The sequence below is a fragment of the Apis florea genome, unplaced genomic scaffold (genome assembly GCF_048593485.1).
Source record: "Apis florea isolate Af1SG1 unplaced genomic scaffold, ASM4859348v1 contig_2291_pilon, whole genome shotgun sequence".
NCBI classification, from domain to species: domain Eukaryota; kingdom Metazoa; phylum Arthropoda; class Insecta; order Hymenoptera; family Apidae; genus Apis; species Apis florea.
The window spans coordinates 2,304,252-2,323,586 of record NW_028256553.1 but is presented as its reverse complement, the minus strand read 5'-3'; the positions used below and the strand labels follow the sequence as shown (position 1 = coordinate 2,323,586).

The 19,335-nt window shown below is 44.4% G+C and overlaps 1 protein-coding gene across 2 annotated transcripts in view; it reads left to right on the top strand.

Moving 5' to 3' along the window:
* LOC100872881 (uncharacterized) overlaps positions 1-19,335 on the top strand; it is a 112,349-nt gene that overhangs the window by 83,505 nt on the left and 9,509 nt on the right. Inside the window, exons 4-5 of one of the 2 annotated variants that reach the window (XM_012483764.3) lie at positions 316-372; positions 18,539-18,675. In XM_012483764.3, the coding sequence (XP_012339218.1) occupies positions 316-372; positions 18,539-18,675 (194 nt within the window). The remainder of the gene's footprint in view (positions 1-315; positions 373-18,538; positions 18,676-19,335) is intronic. The other variant, XM_086903147.1, reaches the window with a different exon arrangement.

Genomic DNA, 19,335 nt, shown 5'->3' with positions numbered 1-19,335 from the left:
TGTCGTCGTTCGTGCAAGAAACGTGACGCGATAAAAATTTAAAAATCGAAATACAGAAGATTCAGCCACACGCGCCCCGACCAATCGACTTTTTCACTCGCAAATGATCGAGAGAGGATCGCGTCGTTTTATTAATTGCCGCTCTTCGATCTTTGTAATCGGTCGTCGGAGGGTTCTCACGACGACGCTCCCGACGAGTGGAAATTCTTTTTTTGGAATCTCTCTATCATCTTTGCGAGAAAAAGGCGAGGTTTCCCCGTCGGCTTTATATAACGCGACGTCACTAACGAGGCCCCGTTGCACTTTTTGTTCCAGCGAGCGACGCGCTCGGCCGAATCGATAAGGAGCCAGCCTCGCCGGAATCCATACAAGGTGAGTTTGCACAGAGTTTCATCCGTCCGCCTCTTTACCCTCTTCTTCCTCGCCCCCTCTCCCTTGCCTCCTCCTCCCCCTCCTCTCCCCCCTCCCCCCTCGCCTCCCAACTCGTCCAATCGCGACACGATTAACGTACGACGAAGGGTTTAACCTTCGCCGATGGCAGGAACATAAATTTCACAAACGAATAATACGACACGGCGGAGGGCCCCGAGCGAAAGGATCTCTTCAAGTATCGGCATTATAAATCCGCGTCGTTATTTCTTAGGCCGGCTTTTTGCGCGGCCGAACGGGGCCGGGCAAGCGTCGTTTAATTGCAACGATGAGGCTTTTACATTGTGTGCGCCTCTCAGAAAATCCGCCGCCGGATTGAAGGAAACCCGGCGCAGGCTGATTGAGAAATTTTCAGAGACGGGCAAAGAAATCTGGACGAGCTGGACGACGAGCCGCCTCGACACGGGCATTTTTATTTAATCGAGCGCGAATGGAGCGGAACAGGGGAGGGGGGATCCCGAAACCAGTCTTAAACCGCGTGTGCCTCTCCCCTCCCCCTTCCTTCCTTCCTTCGTTTCTCTTCATTGTCGTCGTACGAATCCAAAATATCAAGCCAAATATCGCCTTCCCTTCGTCCGATCAATCAGGGAGGAGATTCAAGTATCGATAATTTTTCAAGCGGGATCTCACGTTTCTCTGAAGAAATTAATTTATAATTTCTTGCTTGATCAAAAATTGTTACAACGGGAAGATCAATGAAATAATGTATAGAGGAAGCGATTTTTCTTTCTGGACGCAAGAAATTAAAATCGATCGAAATATTAATTGTTAATTAATAATAATTGGGTTGGATTTAGAGAATACGTTTAATCGAACGACCAAACCATTCCTCCGCAATTCACGACGTTCAGAAATAGAAACAGAGCTGCTGCATCCTACGGCTGTTGAATCCCTTTCCACGTAAAATATGTCATAAAAGCAATTATACCGCCCACCAGCGGGGGCTCAGCACACCGGTTTGTCATTTGCCACGAGGAATTCTCCCTCTTAAAACGGACGGGGTTATATTATACACCTCTCTCTGTCCTTGGCCGAAAAACTTCTCCGCTCGTAAAAAAAAGGGGGTGGAAACCTCCCTGAACCGAGAAACCCCCCGAGGCCCCGAACGATTTTTTCCCTCAAAAATTTCGACAAACAAATTCGAGGAATTTTTCGAAGGGTTTTATCGCCCCGTTATCCAACCAGGATCGACGTTTCTTCTCACGTGACAGGGGAGAACAGTCGATTCCATCCATAAGGATAATTTAGGCTCGCGTGAGAGGCGTCCACCCTGTTTCTGCGTGTGCTGACCGTCTGAAAAAAACGCAATCTCTTCAAGAAGACTGTCACGTGTCGCCAAACGTAACACGTCGTGTAACGCGCCTTCCAGAGAACGATAATAACGAAACGACTGGATCTTTAACGAGCCGGATCACCGCGACCCCTACGATTATACGATCGGTCTGTCTTCGAGACGTCAAAGGAGCGTTCGAAGATGTCGACGTTCGAACATGAGACGAAATCTTCTTCGATCTTAGTATTTATTTTGAATACTTTTATTATATCTATTTCTTTTCGTTTAACCGTATATCTTTTTACGACGATATCGTGGTACGTTCATTGTATGAACAATATCGTATAAATATAATTTGTTGGGAAGAGAAAGAAACGGAAAGGGAAGGGAAGGATTCACACAGGTTTAAAATATATGAAATATGATTCTGTTCAACAGTTTCATTAACACGTCTTCCATTTAAGGAAGCAAAGGGCGAAGAAAAAAAGGGAGGGAGGGAAAGATCGAGATCTCGATTCAGGGAGCTCGGAACAATCTTTCGAAAGCGTCCCCTTCGAAAAATAAGCATCGTGAACCGAAGCTGGATTCTAACAAAGCTTTGGAAGAGTGGCAAAAAATCGGGCCGGACTCTCGGAAACGCTGAACCGGTCGTTACCAACGGGCAAACAGACCGAAAGAAGATTCCAAAGATCTTCTTCGTGCGATTCACCACTATCCCAGAGACTATCGGGTAGAAAGAGAGGGAGATGAGAGGAGAGAGAGAGAGAGAGAGAGATCGTTCCCCTCGTATTCGTCTCGACCTCGAAGACAACGAAGCCTCGAACGGATCCATCCGTTCCGAAGATCGGCGAAAGGACATCATTTGCAACCTGTGTTTTACTTTTATAGCACTTAAGCCACCCCGATTGTTTGTCTTATTGCTATTAGCCTCCGTCAATTAGCAATTGTACCCTTAATGCCGATTCCGTGAATCGAGGTTTCGAGGGTAGGAGCAGGGGCCACTTAAAAACCTTGGCGAGGGGAAGGGAAGGAACCGGTAGGAAGGAAATCAGCCTCGGTCGTGGAGGGGATCCGGCCTCCTCAGGTCCAGGTGGGGGAAAGGACCCATGGACAGAGGGGGCCGTGTCATTAGGAGTCATTAATATCACGGACCTCTGTAATTTGACACACTTCCGATCGCCTAGCGCCACCACCACCCGCTCCATTTTTCTTCCTTTCCTTCTCCTTAAACCTGTCCATCCCACCGCCTTCCCTCTTTCGTTCTTCTCGCCCCGTCCTTTCTCAATCGCGACCCAGAGAGTGTGTGTGCACCTTCACCACGATCCCTTCCTTCCTTCCCTCCGTGTCCAAGTGACAACAAAGATCCCCCTCCAGGACCACCAAAGGGTGGTGGACGCACGCATCTTCTCCTATTTATGGGAAAGATTGGATATTTTTACAGAGAGTATACGATCGACTGGAAGTAAGCGTGACGCTCATTCTCAATTTTCAACCCGAAGCGAAGGTTTTTTCGAAGGATCGAAAAACAAGGCGTGACGAGTGCGGTCGAGCAGTTGTTAATTAACGGTAACGAGGGACGATAATTCAAGCTGGATCGATGGGGGATCAAGCTGTGAGCCTGAAACAGGTGAAAACTACGATCTTCTCTCGACGTTGGCGGTGTTGCGAAATTGCGGCTACGAAAGAAGAGGAGAGAATCATTCGGAATGCCGCGTAGCTGCGATCGATATGATCCACGGATGCTAATCGAATCGCTAATCGTTTATTCCTACGTCGTACAGGCACACCTGTTCGACCGATATGGTCAGACCAGAGATTCTTTTAACGCGGGCTTCATGGAGATCTCTCGGGCGGAGAACGGCCAAGTCCCTCATCATACTTTGTAATGCGAACTCTTCGACGATATTTTCTTCGTTCTTTGTCTTTTTTTCTTTTTTTTTTTTTTTTTTACCACTGGTCGCCAATCTCTTTGTCTCTTTCCCCCTTCGTTTAATCACATCGCGATTATCCTTCGAGAGTCGTAACACTGCTGCTGCACCAGCAGTGTTCCTTCTTAGATTGAGATCCTAAACGAATATTACGACGGATCCTATATCAGAAAGTTCTTTCTACTTCTCGCTGGGTCGAGACTCTCTCCTCTCTCTCTCTCTCTCTCTCTCTCTCTCTCTCTCTCACCTGTCTATCGTTCCCTTCCAGTCATCTCTTTCTGGTTTATCGAATTATGGGTGATAGCTTGATTCATCTATACGCATGAGTATATTCCAGATCGATGTCGTTCAACCTTCCTCTACTTTACTTTCAACCGTTCCGCGAAATCTGTCCATTCATAGCCATCGATCGATGGGATCGGTCGTCGCTCGCCCCCTTTCCTCTACAGAGAACCAAATATGCAAATAACGCGCGATGCACTCGGTTTCCGTGGAATTGGATCATCGCGTTTTTCCCCTCGATTTCCGTGAAACGAAGTGGATTCAGAGCGAGCGCAGGGAGGGGGAAGGATGGACGAGGATGGGAATAGAGCGTGCTCGATCGGCGGAACGGCTTCGCTTGGAATGCAAACGAGCCACGGCGATATAAACTCGCGAGCTCGCGGTCCCCGATAATACGTCTTCCTGGTGATTTTGTTATTCAAATCGGTCCCTGAACCAGCGTCCACTCGATGGAAAAACCGCTATTCAATGCCGAAACGGCACCTCGACCCTCCAAGAGAGCGAGAGAGCCTTCCATTCACGCCCGCCAATCCGGAACGTCCGGTTCTTGCGTGGCTCCCGGTATCCCTGGAAAAGCCGCCTCGCAAAAAGCTTTACCGCGTATCGCTCGATTCCCGTTAAGCCGAGCTGATCGCGTCGATCATTCAATCGTGACGCGACTCCTCGCCGCGTTTTCCGTGAAGAGAAAACCCTGTTCCATCCCGATTATCCGAGGACGAGGAGAGAATGGTTTCGACGATTAAGGGCTCGTTACAAGGGGATCTACCATTGCGAGCATGTTTGCGAGCAAGCGTGAGATCGACTCGTGTGATTCTTGCTGGGATTGACGGATGAGTCGAGCGTGATAACAATCGGTCGATTTTTAGCGTTTGTTTATTCGTAAGAAAGTCGTTCGAAGATTCTCGAGCGATTAAACAATATTGTATCACTGTTGTAAGATATATTTCCTGGACTCGATGAACGTTTCGAGACGCTGTTAACTTTATTAAAGAGCGAGGTAAAAAGCGGCGGGTATCGCGACTCCACATATCTTCTCGAAACTCGAACGTCAAACAGTCTCGACTTTTCTCAATTATCGTCCTGGATAGACTCGTTCCTCGCGTTTTTCGCGCGAACCGGCCTGTTCGAAAAAGAAGTGGGACGAGCTAGAAGTTAACGAGCATTTCCATCGGAAGAAGGCTGTTCGTTACTCGGATCGAGGGGATGACGAGAGATGGACACATCCGTTTCGAATGTCGACGACGAGCGAACGAAATCGAATTCCGTGGATTTTCCCGCAGATCTTCAGATTTTTATCGCCCTCTATCCACCGGATTCGAACGTCCCGTAAACGGAATATGGTGATTCGACGTCCCTTTTGCTCGCGCGCTCTATTCATGAGTGGATGAACATTCTTCGATTCCTTCTTTTATTGGTTATACATAGCATAGTAATCACGTAAAACGATAGCACGAGAAAGAATGGTATATATTTTTAACACAGCTGTTATATTGTTTCGATTCTTATTTTTCTATTCGTACAATTAATAGAACGAAGGAAAGTAACGATTGCAAGAAACGAAACCACGTTTCGAAAGATTAAATAGCACGAGTCCGTTAGAAGTGATGGGTGGAAAGAGAGAAACGTTCATCCCTACATTTCGTTCCAACCTTCTACACACTTAATTAACTATCGTGGAGTGGGCCTCGCATATTATTGCACGCACGCACACACACACACTGTACACTATATTAGAAACTCGGGAAAGGGAAAAGAAACTCATCTCCAAGATTAAATTAATTCGTGACTAATTCCGATCGGGCTATAAAACAGTTTACCTCTGCAAGTTTTATCATCGACAACATATTAATCGACTCTTGCTTGCACGTCGTCATAATTCTTCCCTCGATCCCCCCTCCCTCCACACTCGCCCTCCCTCCTCTCACCCCCTCCTCCCAGGAATATCGTCCTTCGTTTTGCCGCAGAGATGCAATTATCCGTAATTTTCCTATATCGAATTGATCACCGCGAGCATATTGGAATCTAAGCGAGCCAGCGCGGCGTGCACCTCGTGGATGGAAAAGGGAACGACACGAACGAAACCACGCGTTTCCTCGCACCGGGTTTGCACGCGAGCTTTGGAAGACACGGCAAATCGCGTAAGGGGAAGCGAAAACGAGTATAGCAGCGAGGCATTTCTCGGAATGATGGAGGGTTAAGAAAACGAGGAACACGCGGGCAGCGAGCTCGAAGAGACGAAGCTCGTTCCTTTCTTTCTTCGACACGATTTCTCACGAGGCTCGCCTCGCGAGGACGACTTCCGTTCGCCTTTTTCCTCGCCTCCCCCCACTCTCGAGGACTCTCGAGGAGAAGAAGGGAGGAGAAGTGGTTTCGATCGAGTGGTGGGATCGATTCGAATTTAAAAAAAAAAAAAAAAAAAAAGAGGAAGACGATTAAGAAAGAAGGAGAGGGAATTTAACAAGATGGTCGGTTTGTTTATGAAAATGGCATTCTATCGGGAACGGGTGTCGGCGCCATTGTTGCTCGCGTTGAAGCGAGCGAGATGGAAACTAGCAATTAACAATTAAACCAATAAGTGTGCAATTGGTGATTCCATTAATGGGACGTACGTTCCCACAGAAGGCGAACGCCGTTTTTCGCTCTGTCGACAGTTCCTCTCGCGCGATGATACCCCCAATTGCTTCGAGAACGTATAATTAGTAGACGTGGAACGGGCTGCCTCACTTCTCTCCACACGATAGAGTTGCCGATAGAGACAACGAATTAGAGGGAACATATTTGCGAAATATCTATTTCGATGAATGCAATCTCTGGATCGTTTTTTTTTTTTTTATCGCGAAAGAGATTGCGAAAGGAGAAAATCTGGAGATGGTCCGGTTTTGGGAAATAATTACAAGCGTCGAGCAAGATACAAATAATAGACGAGTGGAAACTTTCATCGAATGTTGGCGGGGGAATAAACGTTTAAATAAATTCGTGTGGGCGATCGAATGGGCTGCCGATGGATAGTCGTGTCCCACGCGTCGATTCTACGTTAATTAAACGATCAATATTTATTAAGCTTATTACAGGACACGGCGTAGTATTAATTCGATTCCGCGAGCAACGGTGGGACCCGTATTTCGCTTAATAGGCGCCATATTGTTCCTGACGACGCAATAAATATGGACGTGGCCAAATGAAGACGATAAATTGTCAAACGCCCCCGCTCACGGTGCGCTGCCTCCTGTTTCTCCACCCTCTCCTCAATTTCTCTTCCCTTTAATTCTCTCTCCCTTCTTTTCTTTTTTCTTTCGCCCTCTCTGTCACCGACACAACAAACTGTTTGTCCAACTGTTTAAAAATCGTTCTTTTTTTTTTTTTCCGTTCTCCCTGTATGGAGTACAGGATATTATTATTGATTAAAGAGGGGGGAGGGGGATATTAAAGTCTCTAATTACTTTAATTAACTCGATCGTTTTCTCTTAAGTAAGATTAATTCGATCAATGGAACAATGGAAAAAGTTGAAATTGACATTTCTTTTTTTCCTTCTGCGGTCTCCTCGTTAAGAAAAAGAGTTTATATCGACGTTCGAATCGTGTAGCCATTCAACGACCCCTGCCACCGTCGGGTTTCCGGTTCTACTTCCTGGATCGCTTATTATAATCAATTAGCGGCCGGCTATCTACCATCGGCTACACGAAACGCTGTATTCCAAGGGTGCAACCCTCCTCATTTTTTTATACACCAGACTACAATAGCTTCGAGGGGGTGGCTCTGCAACAGGCTGATGAGTAGTCGGATCCTTTTTTTTTCTTTTCTTTTTTTTTTTTTTTTTTATCCCCGGTCGTTACTTTCAACAAACCTTTTTTTTTCCATCCGATAATTTTTATTCTCGAATAAGAATGTCTTTTTTCTTTTTTTTTTTTTTGGAAAATTTATAATCATCGTTCCTGGAAAAATATATTTAGAATTTAGAGAGGAACACGAAGACGAAGAAGAAAGAGAAAGTCGGGAGAATATCGGTTCTTCTCGCGCCCTTCCCCGAGGATCTTTTACGCTTCTGGGGAAACCCGATAGCCGCCATCAGCCATTAAGCCAGAACCGTGGAAGGGATGGCAAGAGAGGGATGGAAGGGTAAGAGAGAGAGAGAGAGAGAGAGAATCTCTTGCGCGCACGTCGACGTGAGAGAAAAAGGGCCTCGGACGTTATAAGGGAAAGTGGATGGAAAAGAAATTCTCCTCACTTGGAGAATAGAACTCGAGACGTTGTTGAAGTCGTGATAATACGTAATTTCTCTCAAAATTTCTTGAATGGAAATGGAATTCTTCGAACTATCTCAAACAACGCGTTGTCTCCATTCACGAAATACGATTATTCGTTTCACGAAAGGAGGCAGAGAGAGAGGCTGGATCGTCTCTTCCCTCGAAAACGAAAGGGGATTCCGCGGCTGTGTAATTGTCATTTTGCGAGGGAAACGGTGGCCGTGTCTAGACGGCGGATAATTGTGGAAAAAAGGAGAAAGGACGATGGGCGACCAGGTAAACGACGCCATCACAACCGAGCACGAAGCGTCGTTATAGCCTTCCAAAGGGAGCGATTAAATATATTATCGGGCCCCGCCATTCCGGCACGTGTTGATGCTTCTCGTTAATTTCATCCGTCGTGCGAGATTTTGATCTTAATCCTTCGTAAGACAATCTGGATTGTTTCGTACAAAATTCAACATTTTGGGATTTTCAATCATGGGATACGAACTTTATTTATAATTATATAATTTCGCGAATATCTATTTCTTCTTCGAGCAAAATTGCAACAAGATGAAACAAAGCAAGCAGATCCATCGTGTTACACGGAAAACGAATACCACCAAGCTCGATTGAACGCGTCTCGTGTTCATGTTCAAAGTATGGCCCTTCTTATATCCTAGAGAATTTCCTTCTCGCGAGGAAACTCTTTGGGGGTCGATGGTCGAAGCACGATCGGCCGGAAGCTAATAAAAAAAGCTCTGCTGCAGCCTGATAAGCCTGAGGGTATTTCACACTCGGACTGGTCTTGTATCGCCGAAGGACGCTAATGTACCGTTATTTAACTCGGTTAGGTGCCCTCCCCACGGAGGAGTCTGTTCTCGCGAACAGCTGAAAAACCGGGGTGCTCGTTGTCCCGTGAAAACACTGTGGGGGCGGTGACACGCATAAAATAGCGGGCAAAACCCCATTTAGAACGTCAGGTGCTCGTCACTTTATTCCGGGGGAACACGACCACCACGCTGTAATTTACCCTTACCTTATTGATTAATCAAAGCCTCCTCTAGCTCTGATTTCAATCTATCTATTTAATGAAATTTCTTAATTCTCGAAAAGAATTAATATTCGCGCGTTGAAAGATTGTGTCGTTAAAGCGAAATCAAGAATAACGTAAGAATTTTAATAATGATTAAACACATATGTATATTTCATTCTTTTTAGAGATCACAACTTATTCCTTTCTATGAATTTTTAAACTAGGTCATAATAGTACAGTTATCAACAAAAAACGTTATTTTTTGGCAATGGTAAATGAACTCTTTGTTGGAAACGGTAATCCTTATCCTAATATTTCTCTCTAAGAGAAGAGGTGGAAATAATATCGCGATCAGCGAGCAAATTTTCTCGAAAATAATTCGATTTATCGAGAATTTCGAACGATTTAAGGTTTGAGCATAAGTTTTCAGAAATTCATTGTAGCTTGGAGAGGATGAATATCGATCGGGTAAGCGGGAGCACGTGCCAGCAGCCAATATCTGGCGAATATGTTAAGAAAAGTCGCATACATCGGGGTCAGTACAGCGTGAAAATAGAATGTAAAGTGTTCGCAGCGCCGCCGGCCTTAGGCGCAATAGGGGTGGCTTCCATCCAGGGGGTTGGTTTGACGTGTATGACGTGCCGGCCACGTGACCCGCCTGCCAACTCGGCAATCACTGCCCCGCACTACGCCGGACGAATCTTAAATATGGGATATTCAAATAATCTTCGCCACTTCTCCCCCCACCGTTTCCGTTTCCCTTCTGCTCGTCCGTTTCCTTCCAACCCCTGATGCGGTTTTCCCTTAACTCGTGACAGGTTAACGTGAGCATGGAAGTTCCTTAGTCGGGAAAATCTTTGGGACGGGATCGGTTTTTCTTTTCTTTTCTTTTTCTTAATATCGTCGCGCCCTTATAAAGCGTTGGACGAGAAATTTTGCAAATTTTGTGTCGTCCTCCGGTTTTTCGACATCTTTTCCAATTGAGTAATTGATAGTATTTCTCTATTGTTGGTCGATGTTTTTACGATCATACATGATTTGTGGCTTGTGGACAATCGACGAGTTTTAGCTCGGATACTTAATATTATTAGCTCTATCTTGGCGAATAAAACGAAACGTCTCGTAACGTTTTGAAAGAAGAAAGGATAAGGAATTAAAAGAAGCGTTTCACAGATTATTGAAACATTAAATTGCACACGTGCGTATTTATACTTTGTTATTTCAACGATCTCCGGTATATATCTTTTTAACTGTGTGAAAATCGTCCCCCTCGAATAAAAGTGATCGTAAAACGTTTCCAATGTGCGAAAACAAAACAAATTCGCGGTTTCTTCGAACAAAATTCTCGTGGAATCGACGCGAAACGAAAGATATAGAGAACCGAATCGATTCAACTCGAGCTTTCTTTCTTTCTTTCTTTCCTTCCTTCCTTCTCCTAAAACTTGAGAGAGAAATGAGAGAGAAACGAAACGAAGGCGAGTAAACCTTTGTATCCGACGTTCTTACGGTTCGCATTCGTATACATTCGTGATATCCATCGCGCTAATGTACCAATTAAAGCAAATTCCCCGCAATTAGCGGAACGCGACGAATGTTGTAGTTGGCCATTTCGAGAATGGCGCGGAATTCCATTTCCACCACCTTCGTATTCAGAGAGGCGCGAGGCAGAAATCGAAGGTTGCGAAGATGAGGAAACGCGAAAGATGGCCGATAGTGGTCAGCACGAAAGGTCTCGCACCGTGCCATACATCACTGCCAGCAGCGGGGGTGCCGGGAGCAAATGGAGTTAGAGTGGCAACTGTGGCAACTCCCTCGCGGAAACCCTCGCTTTTATATGCATAGTCTCATTTCCTTATCGGAAATTTACGGTGGACGTGGCCTCCGCCATTTTTCTTATCGCGAACACGACGGGCTTTCCGTGCCCTTTAATTGCCTCTTCACCCGTAATTGCCTTTTCTCCAAGTTTCTCTCTTTCGTTTCCTCCTATCCGCAATGTACTCTCCTATTTCTCCACTTCTCCAATTTATAATTCCACGTTATAAATTGTAAAGTGATATTTGGAATTGGAAATCGATCATAATCCATTTTCTCGTCTCTCATCGCTGTTCATTTGTAAATGTCCAATGTGTGAATATAATTCTTGGAAGCAGAAGAAAATTTAGAATACTCGAGGAAGCATTTAACAAGGAGCATGGCGCATGATTGATGATAAGAAAAATTAAAGAAAAGAAAAAGAAAAAATTAAAGATAAAGGTGAAGTAATGCATGTAAAAAAGACGAAATAGAGGTAACTGATAACATAAAGATAAGATAATGATAGAATACATAATAAAACAAACAAACATAAAAAGTAGATAATGTAGATAAAACTTTTTTCACGATATATACATATATATATATATATAAAAAAAATAATATCGATAATTGATATCTTGCTTACATAACATGCAGAATAGAACGTGCAAGTGTTGGTAGAGAGACAAAGTTTCGGTATAAAAGATGTTATGAAAGATATTGTAATCCTTCGTAAAACTTGACAAGAATTTTGAAAAAAAAAAAAAAAAAAAAAAAGAAAAAAGAAAGAAGAAGAGGAACGTATCGTTTCTCCAATTTTTTCCAATTCGTTTTTTATAACATCTAAGACCATCTGCAATCGCAGATTGCATCTCGCTTGTGCACCGTTATGCATAGTGTGGAGAGTATAGACGAGGAATTTAAAAGAGAGAAAGAGAGAGAGTGTGTGTGCGTTTCTCGTTTCGAGAGCACGTGCCAAGGGTCTGTCTCGATTTCATTATAACGGTAGCTGTCGATGACGACGATCGGCATCGACTGGTCTGCTATCCAGTCGACTATTTACCGATCCTGCATCTGTCCCGACCCACGTTCGAATAATATCTCGTTTTCACCGCTCCTAATGGCGCCATGTGTCCGAGAATCTCACTCTCGTTGCTTACCTGCCTCTTAATTTCACCCGATCGTCGAGTTTCCAAGATCGATATGGCCCTTATCCCCCGAGTTTGCGTCCTGTTTCGTGGTTTGGGCGGAATAAATTCGACGCTCCGCTGCCTCTAATTAGGAAAGTGGAAGCGTCATTAAATTGTGTGCGCAAACAGGATGTAAATTCGTCGGGAAGATAATCGTTTGAAGAACACGTGTTTTTCGGTAATCGAGGTTGCTCATCTTCCTGATTAATTTCTCCGAACAAACTGTTCCGAATTTTCAAGCATTCTTCGGATGGATGGAGGAATTTTCTAATATCAAAGATCTTCTTTTTCTTCTTTTCTCTCTTCTTCTCGAGGATTGAATCTGAATAAGTAACCCTTATAGAGAAGAAGATATTTCAAGACGTTTCATCGTGGAATAATTTTGAAAAAGATTGAAGATTTTATTAGAAACACTTGTATATAAATTATCGTAAGAGAGAAAAATCGTTCTCGATAAAAACTTGGACGAATTCTATAATTTCTCTCATACAATCTCGCGAATTGCATTAAAGTTGTTGCACGGAAGAACCATGCGTACGGAAGAACGGAGCTGCGATTCACGCGTGTGCGTGCGCGTGCGTAGACGAGTTAGAGTGAGAAAGCGAGAGGGAGAGGAAGGCCACGTGCCTTTGGTAGCACGCGACCAACCTAACGGTTTTAGACTCACCCCACACGTTGCTCGAAAACCAGTCCACCCCTTCTCTCGTCACCCTTGCCGAACCGCTGCTTCAAAACACGCCAATGGAAACTGTTATTCCATTGGCTCGTGGATCTAGCCCCCTCGTGCCTTCCCCCCTTTTTTCAAAGCGAATCCTCAGCCTACAATCAGGACTCGAGCCTTAACTGGCTCGATTCCTGCGACCTCTTCATCGCTTTACTTTAGAGGAGGAAAAAGAAATTGGTCCATTTAGGGGATTAAGCATATTGTTCCGATTCCTTCTGAATCTTTCAGACTGTTCAAATGTTTAACTCTTCTTGGATAAACGATAAAAATTTTAAACTTACGTCTCTCGTATTTCGATTATACATGCATATATATATATATTATTGAAGAAGATCTCAAGAAATTTACCAGAGAGGAGATTTTTTTTTAACAATTTTCAATCTGTCTGAGGCAAACGCAGTGGATACTACATGAAGAAGAGTTAACAGAAATAAGAAATCTAAATCTTTATGTGGAATTAGATATCCGTTTATCGATTATTCTTAAAAAATGAATTGAAATGGGGAGGAAACGAGGAAAATGCTCGATTCAATGCTCGTTCGAGTCCGCCATGCATGAAAACGGAGCAGGCAAGCATAATCGAATGATGTAAGGCCCTAATAAAATCGTAAGTCGGTTGACAGGCGGTGCACGTAGCGCGGAATAATGGGCCAGACATTCCTCCCCCGTAGACAAGGGTGGTTGGTTCTCATTGTCATACGTTCCCTTACGTAAGAATGGCGACGAAGAAACGGCGCAGATGCCGTTTCAGACATTCTGCCCGCCTCGTGTGATACGCGGGACGAAGATGGAACGAGACTTAATGCGATTTTAGCTGCTGCGATGCAGCCAGGTAAATCGAGAGAGAGAGAGCTCTTTCGACTCTTCGTTTCTTTCCGCTTCGAGATTTTTTTTTTAAGGAATTTCCCCCCTTTTCTTAGAACGCAATAATTAATTTTGAATAATAGAGAAATTCCCTCTTCTTAATCCTCGATGCAACTTTCTTTTTAAACTTACAAACCTGGAAGTTTGATTAGAAACGAAAACTATTTGAAACGATACGTTTCGTTTACACAGGGAAGTACGAAATAAGTATGCGATGAATAAGGAGAGGTTGATTATAAATTCGTCGAAATGCGTTGTCTAACCAATCAAATTCGATTAATGGCAAGAGGAAGAGAAAAAAATCATATAACTTTACGCACAACTTTACTCTTTCCGAGCAAATTCACGAAAGAGGCTGTCCTCCACGTTCGTTGAGAGGGCCGTTACGAATCGATGGTGGGAAAAGAAAGAGGCGTCGAAAACAATGTAGAAGGATGGGGTAGAAAGCCGAGTTTGAGGTAAATTGAGCAAAAGGATGGCCGCGATTGAGAGAGGGCCGATTGGAAGGCGGGACAGGGGCGGTTGGGGAGCGGAGGGTGCGTGGAACGAGGGATGCAAGCGCGAAATCGGGCAGAGCCGTGAAAATAACGATTTCTCTCCTTTGTGGTGCCGTTCGTTAAATCGAGAAGAGCCGGTTTCACCGGGAGAAAGATAGTCGCGAGGCGAAGATCGTCGTTGGCTCGAGGAGGAAGGAGAAGAGGAAGGAGAAGGAGAAGGGGAAGAGGGGAGAGGATTCGTGCATGGGTGTTCGTGACTCGTCGATATTTTTCCCGAACGTCGAAAAGAATCGATATTTTATGTAGATCGCGAGAAAAGGGCAACGTGCCCTTCGTCGTTTGCTTCGCCATTCTCGCCTGGACGAACAAAAACATCGGTTGATCCCACGCGAGAGGATCGAGAGAGGAAGAGGGAAGAGAAAAGGAAGAGAGAGAGAGAGAGAGTGGATGGCGAAAGCTTTGTTGCACGGCAGAATTCATCGAGAAAATGGAAGTTCGTGGCGATTGTTGCGTCGCGGGCTGAGAAAACCGTTATTCATTCCAATGCATTCCGTTGAATTAGATAGAAATATTCAACGTGTCACCTGAATGGGCTTGCATGCTTTGCATGAACTTTCGTGTACCTGTAACAATGTGGAATTGTGTTTCCTCGTTTTGGACGAAGATGTATATAAAAAATTTCTTAAAGAAATCGTTAACTTACAAAAGGCACGCGAAAACGATACGCGAAATTTTCTGTATAGCTTTTCCATCACGATAACAGTTAAATTCTTTTATTGTTAAAAATATTCCACGTGATTTTTCAGAGACAAGAGTTATTCATATGAAAATTGCCATTTTGTATTTAATATTTTTTCACAATACGACAACAATAATTTACAAATAATTCAAACTATCTAATTCGTGTAAAAAATGAATTATTCGTAGAAGAAAACACATGTTTTCGAAAATCTTCGTTCAGAAATCTTCCTCCAGTTCAGGTGTCTTATTGTGCCATTTTATCACCTGACGTACACGATGCGTCCCGATTCTTCCCCGAAATCTGAAATCTAACTTTACAACACGAAGGTCAGGTCGGTGGCCGATTTTCCCTCCACTCGTGGAAAAATGGGAAAGGAAGGGAAAAATGGCTGATGCGCCGAAGGTCGTAGGATTTCCAATCCAGCTGCACGGCCAGCTCGAATGGATTCTGTTGCGTGTGCGTGCAGGATAGGATCCGCGTGGAGACGTGGGTGGGTGATGGATAGACGGTCACCGTGTCACTCGTGCGAACGTTAAACGGGCCTCAATAGTTGGAAATTGCATGGGCACCAGCATTGTCAGCGACCCCATTTCGGGAACGACACCTAGAACTGCCTCTGGTGTATGCAGATGCGGGACAAAGAAGATTCGAGATAGGGCCTCGATCCCACAATACGAATTTTCGGTGTGAATGCAGCTGGAAAGTCGTTAACTTATTATCGAGCAGGAGGAGGAGGGAGGGCGTACGAGCTTCTTAAAAATTGCCTCCCTTCTTGATCGAGATTATTTCTCGTGTCTCGTGAATTTTTGAATTTTCGAATCTTTTCCAGGGATCTTCGTGCCCTGTTCGTTAAAAAAGCGTTGCGCCCAACGTTCCTCCCAGAATCCATCCTCTCTCCTTGTCTCGTCCCGATTCCACCGATCTATTCTATCTAGAAGCTTCTGTGAAACGTTCGATCCGCATTTTTTTCAAACCTGCGAACCTGTTTGAGAGAGCACCAATCGCGTTGCAGTTTGCGACGATACCAAAGTGAAGAAGAGAGAGGGAGAGAAATAGAGAAAGAGAGAGAAAAATGTGAAACGGTTGCCTTATCTAGGTGGTGGATAAGTTCACACCTGGTGTCTCGTAGGTAGACTTTCGTCGATAAACGTTATTTTCTTTCTTTCTTTCTTTTTTTTTTTTTTTTTTTTCAAAGTCGCAGAGACGTTCCAAAAGGGTGGAAAAATAGGAACCACTGACGGAATTCACCCCAAAAAATCCTTTCTCCCCTCCATTCCTCCCTTTTTGGCGAGGAGCTTCTCACGGGAGGAAAAAAAGTGTAATTTTCGATGAAAAGAGGGGAAAACGACGATGCAAATTCAGGGATGAAAAGGGAAACCAAATGCGCGTATGTGTGTGTATCTGCTTTTTACGTCTTGTAAGCGTTACTCGAGGGTAGGAAAGATGGAAGGTAGGGTGTAATCAGCCGTTCAACGAAAACGAGGACGAGTAACTGAAATTTTATAGGGAATCCACCAATACCGGCGCTTTCTTCGGTGTCTGAGGCCTGTTCTACCTGACCTGTCGTCGTCTTTTTTTCTCTCCGCCGTTTTTTCTTTCTTTTTTTCTTTTTTTTTTTCCACCGTTTCAGGGGAATCCACGTCAGGTATGAAGGGGAGGCGCACAGATGCGAAGGAGCGAAAATCGGGGCGAGCCACGAGAAACTTTTGCGTCGAATTCACGGGATTCACAGGATTTTGAAATTTTTTCCTTCCTTTCCTTCCCACTTCTCTCTCTCTCCTTCTCTCCCACTGCTGCTTTCGTCCCACAGTAGCGAGCATCCCCACCTGCGACCTCGGCTTTTTTACGACCGTTTCGCGACCGTTTATCTCTATTCCTCGACTCCTCTCCTCGATCCTTGTCCCGCCATCGATGGGAAAGTTCGACGATCGAAATGGCTAAGCGACTTCCTTTCTTTCTTCCATGCGCCCGGTTCACTGACCTTTCTTGTTCTCGCGCCGGCCACACAGCCCAACGCAACTTCACCCTTGTCGAACGAAAGGAATTTAAGGAGAAATTTAAGGATCGAAATCTTAATCTTTGTTATCGTTTCATCAACCGGAAGAGGAACGAGATGAAAGATTCAATCTTACATCATACCCTTTTACTACGTATCTTTTAAAATAAGAACGAAAGAAACTCTTTCGAAAGAAATTTAATGAAGAATTGAGATTACGATTCTCCACCATTTTTTCTTTCTTTCTTTCTTTTCTTTCATTAAGCAAGCTGCTGACGTTTAAATCGAATTTATATCCGATCCGTGAAACCTTTCGCCCCTTTCTCAAGAATCAAGCCCGGCGTGTCGAAATAATTATTATTAAAAACCGTTACCGCTACGCGCGCGTAACCAATGACGGCGCGTAAGCCCGTTTTCTCGAGCCGAAACGATCGGTTCCGTGCCATTATCCGACACGTACCCCTTTTTTCCCCCGTGGGGCGAAAGACGAAGGAAAGGGTGGCGAGGGAGGTCAGTCATAAGATACGATGATGGATGCGCGAAGGGTTGTATCGCGCGGCGGTAGTTGGAAGAGGGGGGAGGGGGAGGGAAAGGGCCAAAGGGTTTTTTTCCAGGATGGCCAATCACGGACGAACTTAGAATGCGTACGACCAATCTCGAGGCCCTTGGCGCCTTCGTGGTGGTGGGGAGGGGTTCGTGCGTCCTTAGGGGCACGATTTCGTTGCGTCATTCTGACATTCGTTCTGTATCGGTCCTTGGACGAGGATTCCTTGCCTCTCCTGCCCTTGGAAGCTGCATTAGAATATTTCCAGTCCGATTGGTACCGACAGTGAAGGGTGTTTTAATTATTTTTCACTATTTTTTCCATCGATTGTAATTAATTTCGTATCGGTTTAAATTAAAATAATCCTCGATCGATCATAATGTGAATAAGTTTTCTTTTTCTTTCTTTCTTTCTTTCTTTTTTTTTTTTTTTAATTCATCTATTTAGAGTTGTTTACGCTTATTTATCAGCCTGGTTCAAATAAAACTCGATTCTCACGATCGATTTTTCTCGATACCCCCCCGAGAAGTGCGGTGATCTTCCGTCGCGATGCGGGAGCAGAAACTTGGCGGAAAGGGAAGATAGTTAATCGGCGAAGGAGGATCACGATATCACGTTGTGCCGGATCTTGGACCCGATGTGACCGCGAGCAAACGGGCCACGGGGATCCTCGAGGGTATTCGAGGCTGAAGATGGTCTTCCTTGAAGACCCGAGGATGATCTTTGCGGATATGCGACTTCATGCGACCAGCACGCCAACCTCCACCCCCACGCGTTACCACCACCGGAAGTATAGGCCGCAGAACAACAACGATTGTACGATTTCAATCGCATTGAACCCGATCGTGGAGATTTAAATTTAAAATTCGACCCAGGCATTTTTCTCTTGCCTTTCTCTCGTCGAATTTTCCAATTTTAATTAACGCGCGATTAATATCGGTATAATAGTAATAATAATAATAATAATAATAATAATAATAATAACAATCGAATCTTTATTCTCTTCTTGCAGATGCAGATCTTCATGGCGAGGTGGACGGACCCGAACTCAGTGGCGACGACAGGAGTATCACGAGCGATATCCAAGATGCCACTGAGGCGAACCTCGACCATGATTCCATGGACTCGGATAGGGAAGCTCTTAATCTGGTTGGTGTATCCTCTTTCTCTCTCTCTCTCTCTCTCTCTTGCTTGTTATTAGGAGAAACGATCGAGAAATTTTCGATGTGACACTTTCGATTAAGGATCGGAATTTTTCCCGGCTATGCTTCCGCTCTGTGAAAAACTTCCCTTTGTTTCAAAGTGACGACAAGGGGAGGGGGAGGGTTTGGGTTATTTTATAGTCATTCATTCGAGGAGAGCGGAAAAAGTGCTCCCGTTCAATATTTGGCAAATAAATAAAGGAGGCCACTAGCTAGATGTGACGGGGGAAGGGCGAATAGGAGGGATGTAGGTTTTATAAAACACAAAAGCGCAGGATGGACCGTAGTGACCAATATCCTGACCTGGTCGAGTGTAAACACGGCTTTGTTCGATGTCGTTTACTCTGTAACATTAGGGAGGGTGAATCTTCCGCGACTTGTGCTCTCACAAAATTCCGTGGAGATCGATTTTTTTCCTTTTCCTTTTTTTTTTTTTTTCTTAATATTATCGGAATTTTCCCTAAAAGGGATATTTCAATATTTCAATTATATCCTCTATTTCGAAGAGACGAAATCAAAATATCATTACCTTTTTCTTCGAACGATATAACGTGCAACAAAATACGTAAACACTCCATCCACGTGAAAAAATATTATTCTCGTTTCG